At 35.8% G+C, this 15,352-nt stretch overlaps 1 protein-coding gene across 1 annotated transcript in view; it reads right to left on the bottom strand.

The window, feature by feature from the left end:
* The window catches only part of UNC13C (unc-13 homolog C), a 217,713-nt gene extending 205,071 nt beyond the window's left edge, over positions 1-12,642 (bottom strand). The window contains exons 1-5 of the mRNA XM_054836497.1: positions 12,296-12,642; positions 11,012-11,041; positions 8,799-8,898; positions 5,019-5,136; positions 3,179-3,302 (exon numbers count right to left, since the gene is read on the bottom strand). Of these exons, the coding sequence (XP_054692472.1) occupies positions 3,179-3,302; positions 5,019-5,136; positions 8,799-8,898; positions 11,012-11,041; positions 12,296-12,317 (394 nt within the window). The 5' untranslated portion in view covers positions 12,318-12,642. The remainder of the gene's footprint in view (positions 1-3,178; positions 3,303-5,018; positions 5,137-8,798; positions 8,899-11,011; positions 11,042-12,295) is intronic.
* Positions 12,643-15,352: the final 2,710 nt, after the last annotated feature.

Raw genomic sequence — 15,352 nt, forward strand, 5'->3', positions numbered from 1 at the left:
TCATGATCTGGCCCCAAGTATGAGGAAATTTTCTTCCATACTGATTAGAAGAATTTGTGTGCCCATCTCTCTTCTTCTATTTTTGATATTTCCTTTTACACTGTTTACTCACACCTGGTTAGCTGCCAAAAAGTAAAATTTATGTTATATCTTTTGCTCAAAATAAAAGCAATGCTGTTGTGAAACAAAGAGAAGATAAAGATAGTACTTTGGAAAACAAACAAATCTTGTGGTTTTCCTACAGCGTAAATTAATGTCAGCTTTTAGGTTGTAAGTATATGTGAATTATTACATTAAGGTGCTCTGTACCTAGAAATTTTTACTTTGATACATGAGTTTTCCCAAATCACTCTGCTATGATTTTTCAGGACCTTTTATGCTGATCAAAACTGTATCAGAACAATTCATTTTCTCATTTGCTAATCCCTTGGTGTATCAGTGAAGTAGTATGGTGAGTAATGCAGAAACAGAGATTAATCTCATCACTGTTACTTCATTCTTGTTACCTCATATCCTCATTTGCTAATTTATCTATATGGCAGAAAGTGATAATGTGTTTAGAGCCTAAGAGGTGAATATCTGCATGGCATTTGGCATTTTCCAAAGTTACTCATGAGGTTAAACTCCTGTTGACTTTCAGTAGGTTACTTGGTAAAATGAGATCCTAGTTCCCAAGTCACACAAATTACTTTCAACATTATAGCTGTTACCAAATACATTCCACTTAAGTAAACTTATTTTCAATTTCTTTAGCTTATACTCTCTATGTAAGGTATAACTGAATGTTAAGGAGTATGATGTATGTCTCTTATGTTGCATTTAAGAACAAAACATAAGTGACATCCTTTAAATTTTCTTCTGTCTTCTCTTACATGAATGACCTAATAATTTTGAAGAAAAATTTCATAACAAAATCTGATATTTTAAAAATTGACTTTTATAAGCATTAAAAGTGTTTGCAATTCAGCTGTAGTATTTATCTAGAGTCCATATTTTATTACTGTGAATTTGCTTGCAGAATTTTAAATGTATTGAGATTCTCCTTTTACTTAGCGGCCTTTTAATGGAGCTCAGTCTAGATGACAATGGTGAAGTTACAACTTTGTTACTACCACAACAAATATTAGGTGATACGTCTAGAAAAATGTACTCATGAATGAACCACTGTTAAAACACTTCCCTGGTACTGCATGCAGTGCTTCAAGTCCAAATGAAGCCATAGTGTTAAAGCAGTGCGGAAGGCTCTTATATGTCTACCAAGTGTCTGGCATTCTCAAATGGGCATCTTTCAGGAAGTGTGAAAAATAACTGCGGTCTTCTACCTTTCCGAAGTAATTTGTCATAACAAAGAGGCCGTACCAAGTCCAATAGGCAAGGACAGGTTCTCAGCTGGTCACAGGTGTGCTGAGAGTCATTAAACAGAATAAGCAATCAAAGTGTAATGCCTTAGTCAAACTCCAAGCAGAGGGTAAAGATAAACATGTGGCTTTCTCAACACCCAAGAGGTAATGCATTTGAATTCTTCCCTTTGCGCAGAAAACTACAGTGTAAGAGTGACCTCTACAGGATTCCCACCGTGCTCCATGACGACAGTCCCAAGGACTGTCTTTAAAACAATATATTTATTTGGAAACAGAATACAGACATCAACCTACAAACCGACACTCCCTCCAAGTAGCAGCCTGGAATCAGTAACAACCTGAATTTACAGCTTGTAAACACAAGATTAGGGTTTCTATAAACGATTTGTGCTAGGTTTCTAGATATGAAAGCTATGTAATGACATAAAACATTCTGCTGATTCAAAGAAGGTTTCAAGAACGTATGGCACATAGAATAAATACCACTTGTGGCAGTTTTTCTCCTTTTATAATGGGTATTCCACTGTTACTACACAAATTGTCCTCTTCTGTCATCATCTTTATAAACCCTGCCTTCATTGTACTACTGTTCTCTTTTTATACTGAAGGACTCAGTCCATTCAACATATGTACACTTTCCATTGTGCTTAAAGGAAATAAAATTATCTCATGAGAATAATCCAGATGGAGGCACATGTAAATAGCAAGAAAAAAATTATTCCATATGAATTTTTACTCAGACAACTGAAAATTGCTTGTGGCTGCTGGGGAAAAAAAAACCCAAACAAAACCCAGAATGTGACTAGAGCTTAGGTTATCTTTTAAAATGTTTTATTGGCTAAGTAGTACTAAATAAAGAGTAATTTATTAAAAAGGATGTAGGCCCTGTTGTGACTCATAAGAATCCACAGTTAACTCGGTGAAAAGGTATACATTCTACCACATGTATTAACAGGAATGAGGTCATGCAGATTACACTCAAACATCGGAAATAACTAGTCTGCTCTAATCAGCATTAGCTGTGTTGCCAAGTTCAGTTTCAGACAATGCATTTGGAAAAGAATATTAAACAGATGAAGACCATATTTTTGGTATGACTTCTTTTTCTCCCTTTCAGAAGATAAATAATGTTTCTTGTTCACATTTCATGTTTTTTACTTTTATTCTTGTATAAACTTTAGGATTAGTCTTTTTAGCCATAGTTCATTAGACTGTTTAAAGAGTAAAATATTAAGTTCATTTATCTTTGTGAACTTATTTGGCATATTGGACAACATTATATAGATGGATTCATAATCTTGATAAAGTCAATCTCCTTATATCTGGAAATAATGTGAGGTGATGCATTATTTGATGTTCAGTTTCCATTTCTACCTTCATATACACTACTTTCATACACATACATGCAGTTTTCATCTTCATATGCTCTGGTCAGAGGCAGAGAATCTTCACTAATAAGATAAAAATTGCTGTGAAGCCCTAGATTTTACTAAAACTTACATTGTGCAAACAGCTGGTCAAAGCTGTTATACAGAGCTATAACACAAAGGCTCTAGTAGATTGAGCCTTGAGGAAGTTTTTCTTTAGCTCTACAATCTACATGTGGATGAACATTAACCAGTGAAATGGTTCATCCACGTCCTCATGGAAAGTGGCTCTCAGCGATTTTATTACTTACCAGTATCAATTATACAAGTGCTCCAGTGAAGAATAAGCATTTAAGATTCTATAGAAGAATTACTATTTGCCACTGTACTTCAGGAACTTAAGGGGGAATAGAATGGAGAATTGGAGTGAGACCTCAATCCATAACTCACCAAATGGTCGTGCAAAGTAGACATCCAGTAAGATCTCGTATGAAGTTGGTGTTTTTGTGCCTTGAATCTCACCCCCATTTTTTATTACTTCAGAATGCAACGTCCACCAGGTACCTGGACCTTCCTAGAAAAAAAACATTCTGAAAGTTACCTCGGTAGGATTTATAGCATTATCCACTTTTTCCTGAATAAAGGTTCCCCTAAGTCAACAGGAGTTTCTTTATGACACCAATAGACTTAGGATCCATTCTAGACTCTTCCAACTTTTGTTTGTGTAGTTAGGACTTCATCAAATTCTCTCACAGGCATGGAATTTGAAAAAATAAATTATTTGCTCTACACTATATACAAATCCACATTAAAACAGTCAGATGATTAAGCTGCAAGAAAGATGAATATTGAAAATTACTCTTATGAACTGAGATTTTCCGCTTCCCCTTTGAACTGGTGCCAGACAAATACATTCTAGCAAGACTGAAGCAATCAATATATGCTAATAACAAGGCCAAAAAAGAGCTTCTGAAGTAATGCTCCCTTATAGGTTATTTGAGTTATAAAGCCCAAAGCAAAGCTGCAGGGTTAAGATGAGCAGGATAAATAACTAGGAAAGTTCCACAATGGTCTGGTTATAAATGAAGCCTTAGAGGGTCTGAAGAAATTAAGAAGCAATCTCTACTCTTGCATCTTTGTTTAAAGTTTCAGTATTTACTGTTAAGCTACAACCTCTGTGTCAGCTAGTTGTAACTCAATAGGTAGGGTAGCAGAGCAAAACAACTTGCTGTGGGGCCTGAAATGGCACTTGGCAGCAGTGATACAGAACAACTTACAATTTATGCAAGTATTACTTTCTTCCCCTGCTTCCATTTTCTGAGTAGAATCATTGAAATGTCAGCTCAGTGTATATATGAATATTAGTTCCTATAAAGAAATGGCTATAGACACTGATGGGAGATGCTGTAGGAAGAAGTTTTCTGATTCTCTTTCCTTTATCTCATCAATTGCCTTTTTTGGTTTTTTTAGAAAATTTAAAGAAGGTAAACTTAATTTTATTTGCAAAGACTAAATTCCTCTTCAGAGTTATTATTTTAAAAACAGACTCCATGGACTATGTGTAGGAACGCATATTAATGAATGGGACAATTGTGAAGTATTAAAATAAGGTACCTCTTACTTTTTCAGAGAATTTTGCAACACTTGCAGATTGCTTCAGTATTTCCAGCCTCCCAGAAAACTTTTTTCTTTATTTTCTAGCCTACTGAGAGCATGCATGCTCATTCTGGTGGCTAACTATGACTATGCTGCATACATGATAACTCTTGGGATTAACCCATTTTCTCCACTCATCCTTCTCTATGTGGTCATTGTTCTATTAATTTCTTCCGTATTAACCACGGGGCATTTCTGTTTTCCTCTTTAAGACAATGGCCACTTCCCTTGAGAGACAGAACAACAGTATTTTGCCCATTTTAAAGGGGATGTACCCAAGGTCACAAAATGAAGAGCCAGACCAGGAACATCAATTTGAAATTCCCTCACTTTAATCATATAAACCAAACTGCCCTTGCCTCCCTAATAATTCATGAGTGCAGATGAACTCTAACCCACTTACTGAATTATACCTGACTCAATATATGAGCCATTTCTCCAGGGTATACAGCTAATGCATATGAGTTGTCACTTTGAAAGTCACATGTGCATTATGCCTCAGTATTACAGATTGAAAAAAATGAGATAGAAATATACATCAATCATAAATGTCATTATTGTATTTGGGGATGCTAAGAATGAGAAATTCATTGGACTTTACTTAGTTTTATATTTCCATAGAAAGTCAACTTACATCTGTCGCATGTTCCACAGTGGCAAGGGGAATCCACAAAACTCCTAAAATGCTATCCCAGAGCAAACCTTTCTTCCACAGCTCTATAATGAAGCCCTTTCCATCAGCACAGATTTCACTAAAAACAATGAATACACAAACCATTAAACTGAAAATGCAGTCTCAACTGTTCAGTAATCTATCAAAATAACTTGAGTTATTTAGCTACAGTGGATACAGAGGTGTTTTGGTTTTCAGTATACTCAAAATGCAAGATAGCAGGCATGATACAAAGGTTAGACTGGATAAGCCAAATCTCAGCTAATTGTTCGGGATTGCTTTTATAAACTGATGAGGACGATTTTGCTGGAAAAGTGGCACAGAAGTCCCAGTTGTCAATAGCTTCATTTTGCTACAAGACTTGCCTTTATCAGATATAACCCAAGAAGAAACCAGGACCAGGAAACACCTTTAGTTAGGCTTTAGCTTCTTCTGAGCAGCTTCTGCATATGGAATTCCTCAGTTGCCTCTGCAGGACACTGGTCTCCTCAGGACAGCCCTGAAGAACCTGCATTCTCAGGTTCCACCGTAGCTAACTTGTTAGGTGCAGGAATAGTATAACATAGCTAGCTTTTTGTCAGGTGAGTTCTTTTAGGTAAAACTGGGATCCACAAAAATGATCAGTCTTTTGAAAATAAAACTCAGAGGAACATTTTCAATGACACAGTAAGAGTTGGCACTGTCAGCTATGATGGCACATACTGTCAATCAACATGGACCATCAGCTGAGAACGATTTATAATGGTATGGGAAAAATTCCATCTTCCCTCACAAAAATCTAGAAGGAAGTGCCAGACTATTTCCTACTGGAAACTGAACAATTTTTTTGTTTTCATTGTAAAGGAGACCAGGTATAAAAGATGTTTGGAGCTTATTCCCTTCATTAGAATTGAGAAGTTGCACTACACAATAAAAACACAATAGGAAAATCTCTCTCAACTTCAAGAGTTGCAGGTACAGGCTCTATTTTAGTTCCACTTTTAGGGTATGCATTTTATTAGTAGCTGGTTTTGACCAAAGAAATACCATACTACAACCTTGTTTTGCAAGAATTTAAAATAAAATTTTGCCAGGCCATATGACTCACCCATGACATTGAACTAAAATTAAGAGAGAAGTTATTTCCTTATGGAATGTCTGGCACTCCTTTATATATTACTATAAGCAGTTATAGACCCATTCTGTAAATATGAACAATATAATAAAGTAGACATTAGTGTGTCTGCTGCAACTGATTATATGTAATCTCCATTTGACTGAATTAAAGTACTAAAACTAATCTTCAGTTGATTTGTGCTGTGTACCACAGTGAATCACTGTGTACTCAAAGTTACCAGGGAAAGGACAAGTGAAATCAGAGAAGGGCAAAGGGTGCTACCCTGAGACAGGTACTGAACTCATCACACTGCTCTCAAAAACCATTGTGTTGGCTGCTTCAGCATCTAATTTTCCACTGTACTCATGCAGTTGAGCAGATAGTGAATTTTTGTTTTCTTCAGCTTCTCCCTTTGCAAATATGTTATGGAAGACAGAAGGTAAATTCTTATCTTCTGGCATTTTTGAACCCCAACTTTAAAACTGTTGCACTGATAACTGAACAGTGAAACTGCATATCAAAAGCTTAAACAATGTGTAGTTTTTAAAATGCAAGCTGGTAATACCTGTGTGTAATGGAACAGGGTTTGTTTGTTGTTTGTTTTTTTTTTTACAGGCAGAGATGGAGAGAGAGCCCTTAAGAAAATGAACTACAGTATGACTTTAGAAAGCCTATATAAATGTATTTGTAAGTGTCTATTTATGATGCCTTTTTTAAAAAGTCCGCTGTGTTGTATATTTGAGTAGGCAGTAGGTGGAGCTACAGCAATCTCATATTTGCTAGAAAAGTGGTTTAGTATTCTTTGGTAACATTTAAATCGCAAGCTAAGAAAAAAATCCTAATGAATTTTTTATTCTCATTGATGTTACAGAACACTCATTTTATACAATATGATTAAAAGCAAAGCATTTATACAACAGAAAAGCAAATGTATTAAATATTTTAACATATTCCTCAAGAAAATTTAGAGGACAGGATACACACACACTTTAAACAGTTTTTTAATTGCCTCCTGCACTAAAGGTAACAGATAGGGCAAATGCTAAAATTTAATTGATCTACTTCCTGATATACTATTAAATTGTCATCCAATCCACAACCAATGTTTTATAAAACTATTATGTCTGGATCAGTAAAGTGCCAAAAAATCATATTAACACAATATTATCATACAGCAATGATTCCTCTATACTGAAACATGACAATCTTTTCTACACATCAAAGCTGCAGTACAAGAACAGTATTTATAAAGGCTAGCTATTGATATTATTTTTCCTTAGCATTTTCAAAGACAGATAAGAACCTCCTGTTTGGATAATTTAGGCTATGGCTCTAACCAATCTACTAGAGAAGCCTGACAATTGGGGAATGATGCAGAAATTAGCCCCAGATTAAGATTAGTTTTATATGGTCAGAAGTCAGAATTTGATGACTTTTGATACATCATTACATCTAGCCATAAAATGGCATTTAAAGAATGTATATATGTTGGATTAACATAACAGGCCTTTCAGTCACTCAGAGGTTTCAGTTAAGCAACCTAATAGTCCACTACAGTTGTCTAAGAAATCAGTTGCGTAACACCAAAAACAATCTCCAATTTTAATAACTTCAGGAAAAAGATGTGATGAAGATGAAGCCCTTAAGGGAGATTAAGAGCACTGTGAAATGCAATTAATGTGAAACATCTGAGGACAAAAAAGGAGAAGATTTTAGAAAGGCTGCTTTTAATATAGAATAAAATTAAATTAGGGGCGGATATTTCAATCAAAATGTCAGTTTTGACATGCACAGAGCCTGTCAAAAATATTTAAAGGTTTTGATAACCAGAAAGTATGGGAAAATGATTCAAAAAACTCATTCTTCTGACAAAATATTAAAACACTTGGATTAGGAAAAAACACCAAAATTGTAAAAAGGACATTTTTCATAAAAATAACTTAACCCAGTTAAATGTTTAATTCTGTAAAAATATTTCAACCAACTCTAGACCTCATGAATAAAATCTATGTTTCCGCAAAGAGGATGTGGTGACAGAGAAAGATTTGTGCAGGGAGAAAGGAGGGACCAAAAATAGTAGAGATTACTGTACTATCTCAGCATCTAATGAGGTTACATATTTATTGGTTTTAACTCCTTTGAAATAGACGGTTGAAAGCAGGTTTCCTCAGAATGTTAGTCAGTATGTGTTTGGACTCTCTTGACCGGTGAGGTATGTACAAGACAGAAGTGAGAAAAAGTATCGGTCAATAATAAACTACCTAAACTGGTAGTTAAATAGATAAATTAATGCATAACATGTGAGTCATAAAAAGGAAATTGAATAAAACAAAAATCAAATTGCACAAGGATCAGTTTGAGTTCTCTTTCCTGTATTCCTAAAACATTACATGAAACTAAAGATACTGGAGACAAATATTTTTCTTCCCCTTGTTGGCTGCTGGCCTTGACCTGCAATGTGGCTTACAAAACTAACTTTTGTTCTGTTCCCTAGAACTAGCATGGTGCCTTTTCTCCATGCTGGATATTTTTTCCTTGCCTTTTTTCAGTCTGTACATGGTCTCAGACATTATTAATTGCTTTCAACTATCCAAATACAGCAAAGATACAATAAAAACAATTGATAAAAATTCCCTGTTACTTACAACATGAAGTCCTGTTCCCAGCAAGGTTCACTTCCCCTTCTGTCTATTGTAGTGCTTTTTAAATTTTGGACTTTTAAAACAACATAGGTTTTGAATGCGTCTGAAAAAAATAACCAGCACAATAAAACCCACTTTATTTCTTCCTAGAAGCTGGAAACATTCAACCTCATGGTAGTAGGGGCTTAACTCTTACTCCATACAAAACATTCAGAGACATAGTTCAAATATAACAAGGAAATTCTTAATTTTAATGGTATTATGACAGGAAAATCCCTGCCCATCACAGGTGGGATAATCCTAAATTTGAGCAAGTATTTTAAGGATCAGCTTCCAGACATGGCTTCTCAGAATATTTATCAATATCCCTGACAGATTCTGCACGAAATCAGTACACACTCCCTTTTTACAAATTAGGATTTTCTTTGCCTTTCAATTAGTATGACATTATTGATGACTGGCTAATGGGCTTTTATGTCCAATTAAGGCAAGGGCACAGACTTGTAACATGCAATTCAGTCTTATCTTTATGTGTGTATAGTTCTGTCTATAGCTGCAGCAGCAAAATAGGTTTCAGATACAGTCCCAAATGAACTCAAATATTTTTGTAAATGTCTTTGTAAATGTACAGTATGAGTATTCATGAAATGGGACCTAATCAGCAAAAAGAATAAAATTTTAAAGTATCAAAGTGTTGAAAATATCACTGACAGAAAAAAGGCAAGAGAACTAAGGGAAAGCTCTCCCCTTTAGGGCCTCACACAGGAATGTAAGGTAGCAAAGGACATATTATATCATCTTGATGAATGTGGCTGTTCAGAACATCTCAGCTTGCATGCATGTAACATCTTTCATTAGCCTCTAGCATCCTACATAGGGATCAACATTGACATATGGTTAAAAGACTTTTTTAAAAATAGAACTACTGCCAAAATATGCATATGAGATGTATCCAAGAACAGAATTAATTTTTGAGCTGGTCAGTCAACCAGTCTGAGTTGTCTACAACAAGTTATTGAATATGTTATATCTAATTACACTGCAGTTAAAAAGTGTGAAGGAGAAGGCTTAGGTCTGTACATCCTGTATGTAGATATTATCAATTAGGACTGATGATAAAGTTTGACAAAAGGACTAAAGGATGTTATGTAATGGGAACTATTTTTTTCAATAAATAAAATCAGTGATCAATGTTACCTTTTTTTCTACAATTCAGTGCACCAGACTTGTCAAACATGTCTTTGTTCTTACACTGAAAAAAGTTGACAAAGTCAATATATATTTAGAAGTCTGGTGAGTCACATGTGAGAAATGGTGCCAACAATGCACAATTCACATACCATCCTATTGCTTCTTCTGTGTAACTGAGGCAAAACAAAATCTGCAGAATGTTTGGAGATGCAGAATTTGTTTGTAGTTTGGAAGCTTGCAACTCAAGATTTGAGAGAAGTCTCCATTAAATCACTTGGCTGAAGAATAGCAACCTACAATGTTTAACTGCAGCCGCTGTATACTCCAATCATGTACAAGTTAAGCATGAGCCAGCAATGTGCCCTTGTGGCCAAGGCCAATGGTATCCTGAGGTGCAATAAGGGTTGCATGGCCAGCAAGTCAAGAGAGGTTATCCTCCCCCTCTACTCTGTCCTGGTGAGGCCACATCAACAGTATTTCATCCATTTCTGGGCTCCCCAGTTCAAGACAGACAAGGAATTACTGGGGAGAGTCCAGTGGAAGGCTACAAAGATGATTAGGGAACTGGAGCTCTTTCCTCTTATGAGGAAAGGCTGAGAGCTGTGTCCGTTTAGTCTGGAGAAGAGAAGACTGAGAGGGGATCTCATCAATAGCTAAAGGGTGGGTGTCAAGAGGAGGGGGCCAGACTCTTTCCAGTGGTGCCCAGTGACAGGACAAGAGGCAATGGGCACAAACTAGAACACGGGAAGGTCCATCTCAATATGAGGAAAGACTTCTTCACTTTGCAGGTGACAAAGCACTGGAACAGGCTGCCCAGAGGGGTTGTGGAGTCTCCTTCTCTGGAGATACTCAAAATGCACCTGGACACAATCCTGTGCAACCTGCTCTGAGTGATCCTGCTTTAGCAGGGGGGTTGGACCAGGTGATCTCTAGAGGTCCCTTCCAAGCCCTACTGTTCTGTGATACACACATGCATGCCCAAGAAATAAAAGTGTAAAAAATATTAAAAAGTAAATCAGACTTACCAGCTGCTTTATCCAACTTTCCTTTTTTCACTATATAAAAAAGAAATGGATTATATTTAGGTAATACCTTAACAATGCTTGCCAATAAATTTTACAAAAAATTTAAGGGATTTCTGTGGTACAAAAACCCTCAAAGATGAAAACGAGAACTCTTAAAAAAAGTAAGCACCATTGTGGTAAGATAATATGATTACTCTGAATTCTTTGGGAAAGAAAACATGTGGAAAGTCATTGCAGCTCACAAACTTAGTAAATACATGGATACCACACAAAGGACAGAATGGAGACCAGGTCACCAGAGAGAATACTCTACTATCCAGGAACTCATAATGCTAGTTCAAAATTCTTCTCAATAATCTAAATAATCTAAAGTGGCTTCTATCATCTTACAAAGAATCCTTTATTACCTTGTATTTACTCTGCCTATTAGAAAAGACACACTGCAATAATCACCTTAGTGATTAAAGTGAACATGTCAAATCCTGACTTTGTTCAACAGCCTTAAGTTCCATGCTATGCTATCACTTCCATTAATGAAAAATGCCCTGAAGCTAACAGGATTGTGATTCAGATAGTTATATTTATGAAAATCTAACCTGATCACCATTTTGTATCAAGTGTCTGATTACTAAAGTTCATTGAATTTAGACTTTTAAACAATAAAATTAAATATTCTTTGAATTTTCCTGCCATATCAATGCATGTAAGACAGTTCAGTTCAATTTGAATGAAACATAGCTGCAGTCCTACAAAATAATTAAACCTGCTCTAAGAATACACTTATACAAATCATATATTTCACTACTAGACTTAGGACCTAGTATTTGCCAATAAAAAGTTGAGTCCACTACTTTACACTGCAAAGGTTCCCAAAAGCTTACCATTGTTCTCCGATTCCCTTCCTACTTGTCTAACTTCACCTACCTTCCTTTTCCTTATTCTTGCCTTCATCTATCCCTAAACATCCCTAAGTATTCTATGGAATTGCATCATATTTGCAGAATGTCCATCTGACAGCTTGAGTAATTCCATCATGTCTCACACTGAGAAAGCTTTCACTTTCAACACAAATGGGGGGAGTCCAAATGCTGCAGCAGTTCAACTGCACTGCAAGAGTGCAGAACTTACACACTGCACTTACTTGACTTACCTTGAAGGACTGCAAGAAATATTCCCATTGACTTAAATGAGCAATGCACATCTGCAGTCTCTGAAGCTGCTTTTTTAGCCACCTACTAAATATTTGTCACATTGGTAAAGGAGTTTACATAAGAAAAAACTTACCTTTTACAGAGAGAAGTTCCATTCCAGTAGAAAAATATTTTAAAGAACATAAATCGAAATTAAGCTTTCTTTACAAACAGGAAAAACAGTTTGGTTTGAAGACTAAATTATTCTTTTCCTTCTGTTTCCTCACTGCAAGCGCGTTTCACTTTTCCTGCACGCTCCTCCCATGTTTCACATGGGGGAAAGCCAGCCAGTTGACAAAGCACTGAAAGACCAATGACAAATTCTTTCTCCCTTTATACACACTCTGAGATGGAAGAGGAAAGGAGAAATATTACAACTATTTCCTCACGCTCATTTCCTCAACTTCTATCTGCTGTACACAGCTGCCTCTAGTCTAAACACATTTCTGAATGCCATCCTTGCCAGCAATAACAAACGCAGTGCAACTATTTTATTATGAATGTACTTTTGGAGTTCTTCAACTTTGATTTTAATACCTTCAAAGCATCTGAAGTGGAATATAGAAGGTTTTAATATTTTTTTTTAAACACAGATTCAGTCAGAACTCCTACTTTACTGTATTAGCCATAACTAAGCCTAAGTAGACTTAATTTTCTAAAATAAAGTGGGAATAAATATTGCACAAAACCACAAGCTGAATTTTAATATACATCATGATTTTCTAACTCTATTGCAGCATTTCATTGGATAATAAATATTCTCATGAAGTGTTAAAATATTTTATAACAATACTCAAAACACAAATAATTATTAAAAAAAGTGGTGTTTATGACTACTCGTTAAGATTAATACTGGGGTTTTGGGGTTTTTGTTTGGTTGGTTTGTTTTTAATTGTGATTAATAGTGTATATATATTTCCACAAACATATTTTATTTTTTAAATTTTTCAGTCTCCAACATATTATAATTGTAGCTTTTGATCTTAGGTCTCAAATTCAAGTAGGGTGGAGAGGGGAGTGCATAGTTCTTCTGAGTTCAGGAGCAGCTGTCTGCAGTTCCAAGAAACTGGCTCTGGATGATTGCCATGCCTCAGAGAGGTGAGAGCTGAGAGGATTCTTCAGCCCAGATGAGAGAAAGTTTGTGAGTGTGTATCAGTGGTTATAAATACCTGGTGGGAGGGTGTAAACAAGACTGACTCTTCTCATCATTGCCTAATAGCAGGTGAAGAGGCAGTGGGCACAAATTGAAGCTCAAAGTTTCACCTGAACATAAGAAACCTAATTTTTACTGTGAGGGTAGTTTAACACTAAATTATGTTGTCCAGAGAAGATGTGGAGTCATTATCCTTGAAAATATTCAAAACCTGACAGCACAGTGCTGGGCAATCTGCTCTTGCTGACCCTGTTTTTAAGCAGGGATGTTGGACTAGATGATCAAGAGGTTCCTTGCTTGTGATTCTGTGATAGCCCACAAGGTCAAACTGTTAAGGGTGACATTGAAGAAAATTCAGTGCAGGATTTCATGAAAGTCTAAAGGCACTCTGCATATGTGTAGAATTGATTTTTCTTCCTCCCTCTACCCAACAGAAGTGTCTAGTACTTATGTTGGTTTAGGATCATGCTACTACATCATAATGTGAGGTTGTTAACATATTACTTCTTGGTCTTGTGTTTTAGGTTAATGTATTTGCATCTCTCTTCCGAATTCTATTTATTCTGAATAAGTCTCTCACAGCAGTGTGATAGTCTTAGTGCCAGGTTTCCACTCCAAGCAATGGAGTTCCACTGAAGTTAACAGAGCTAGTCTGGTACATACAGGCTGACAATCTCACCCCAAGTGTGCATTTAGGTAAAATGAAAAAATATTTACTTGGAAGAAAAATGTAATTAATGCTGACTTAAGGTTCAGTAAAGAGAGTTCACAGTAAGGCTTAGTATGATCAAAGTTACACAGCTCACCTCTGCGTCCTTCTGAAATTGTGCAAACTTGTCTCTTTCTTCCACTCACCTTCTCAGATATCAGGGCCCTTCACGTGGAATACTGATTTTTCTTCTTGAATTCTTGGGTTCCAGCAGCTACAGCAGTCATTGTGGTTCATTTACTTTACTGTGATGTCATGACTGTTTCTTAAATACGCAACTGGGAAAGACGTTATGACTTTATGGTAGGAAATATGCGGAGAATACTTGAACATAGGCAGAAAGTCACTGTGGACTGAGAACAGGGCATGTGCAAACACTCTTTCATTTGCAAAAAAGCATGATGTTTAATAAAAGAATAATGAAAAGCACCAAGCTGGAACAAGCTGTCAGGATGGTGTTTGGCTAAAGGGCATAAGAGTAGAAGCTGCAGTACAACATATATATTTCACAAACTGATAGTTTCAGTACCTCAAGTAATTACCTTATTACTTAGGCATGCCTTCTCCAATGTTTTGTTCTTCTATATTGTCATTTCTTATTTCATGCCTGGTATTACATGTCAGTCCTATAAGTTGACTTCGATTAAAAGGTTCCAACATCGCAGATCTATATGCAGAATCAAGAATTTAGGAAGACATTGAAAAAAACAAAAAGAATTGTTTACATTACATTTTTATCTAAACTGTATCAAAATTGTCTATACTTTTACTCTTTTCTGCTGAATAGAATGGAGTGATTAGGTACAAAGCCGTTATTAAGGAGGTGTCAGCTGATAACTGACACTGTTGAGTGATCTGTTTCCAAAAGATGTATGTAATTATTTGTCAGTCCAAATTCTCAACTGATATAAGGAGGATACGATTCTTTTCATTTGTGAACTTACAAATTATTTTTTTTAGCAAGAATCTGCTTTCTTTACTTCTCTTTCTTTATATGAATCTATAAAGCACATAACTAATTGGAGCCTGACAGCATCTTTGAGTTAATTCATCAAAAGCAAGGATATTTCAGTCTGATGATTTACCTATTTGGCATTAAAACTACATATTGTTCTTCTCAGGAAGTTCCTCCTCTACAGGACATTTCTAATGCAACAACTATGGTGACAAACACAGATTTTAATGTAATATGTTGCATGAGGAAAATAAGGAACAGAGCACATTTGAATACTGATTGCAAAAACATGTGGAAGATAACACTCAGCTCACAGGAAAATGAAAACACAGCC

Source organism: Grus americana, chromosome 10 (genome assembly GCF_028858705.1).
Source record: "Grus americana isolate bGruAme1 chromosome 10, bGruAme1.mat, whole genome shotgun sequence".
Taxonomy (NCBI): domain Eukaryota; kingdom Metazoa; phylum Chordata; class Aves; order Gruiformes; family Gruidae; genus Grus; species Grus americana.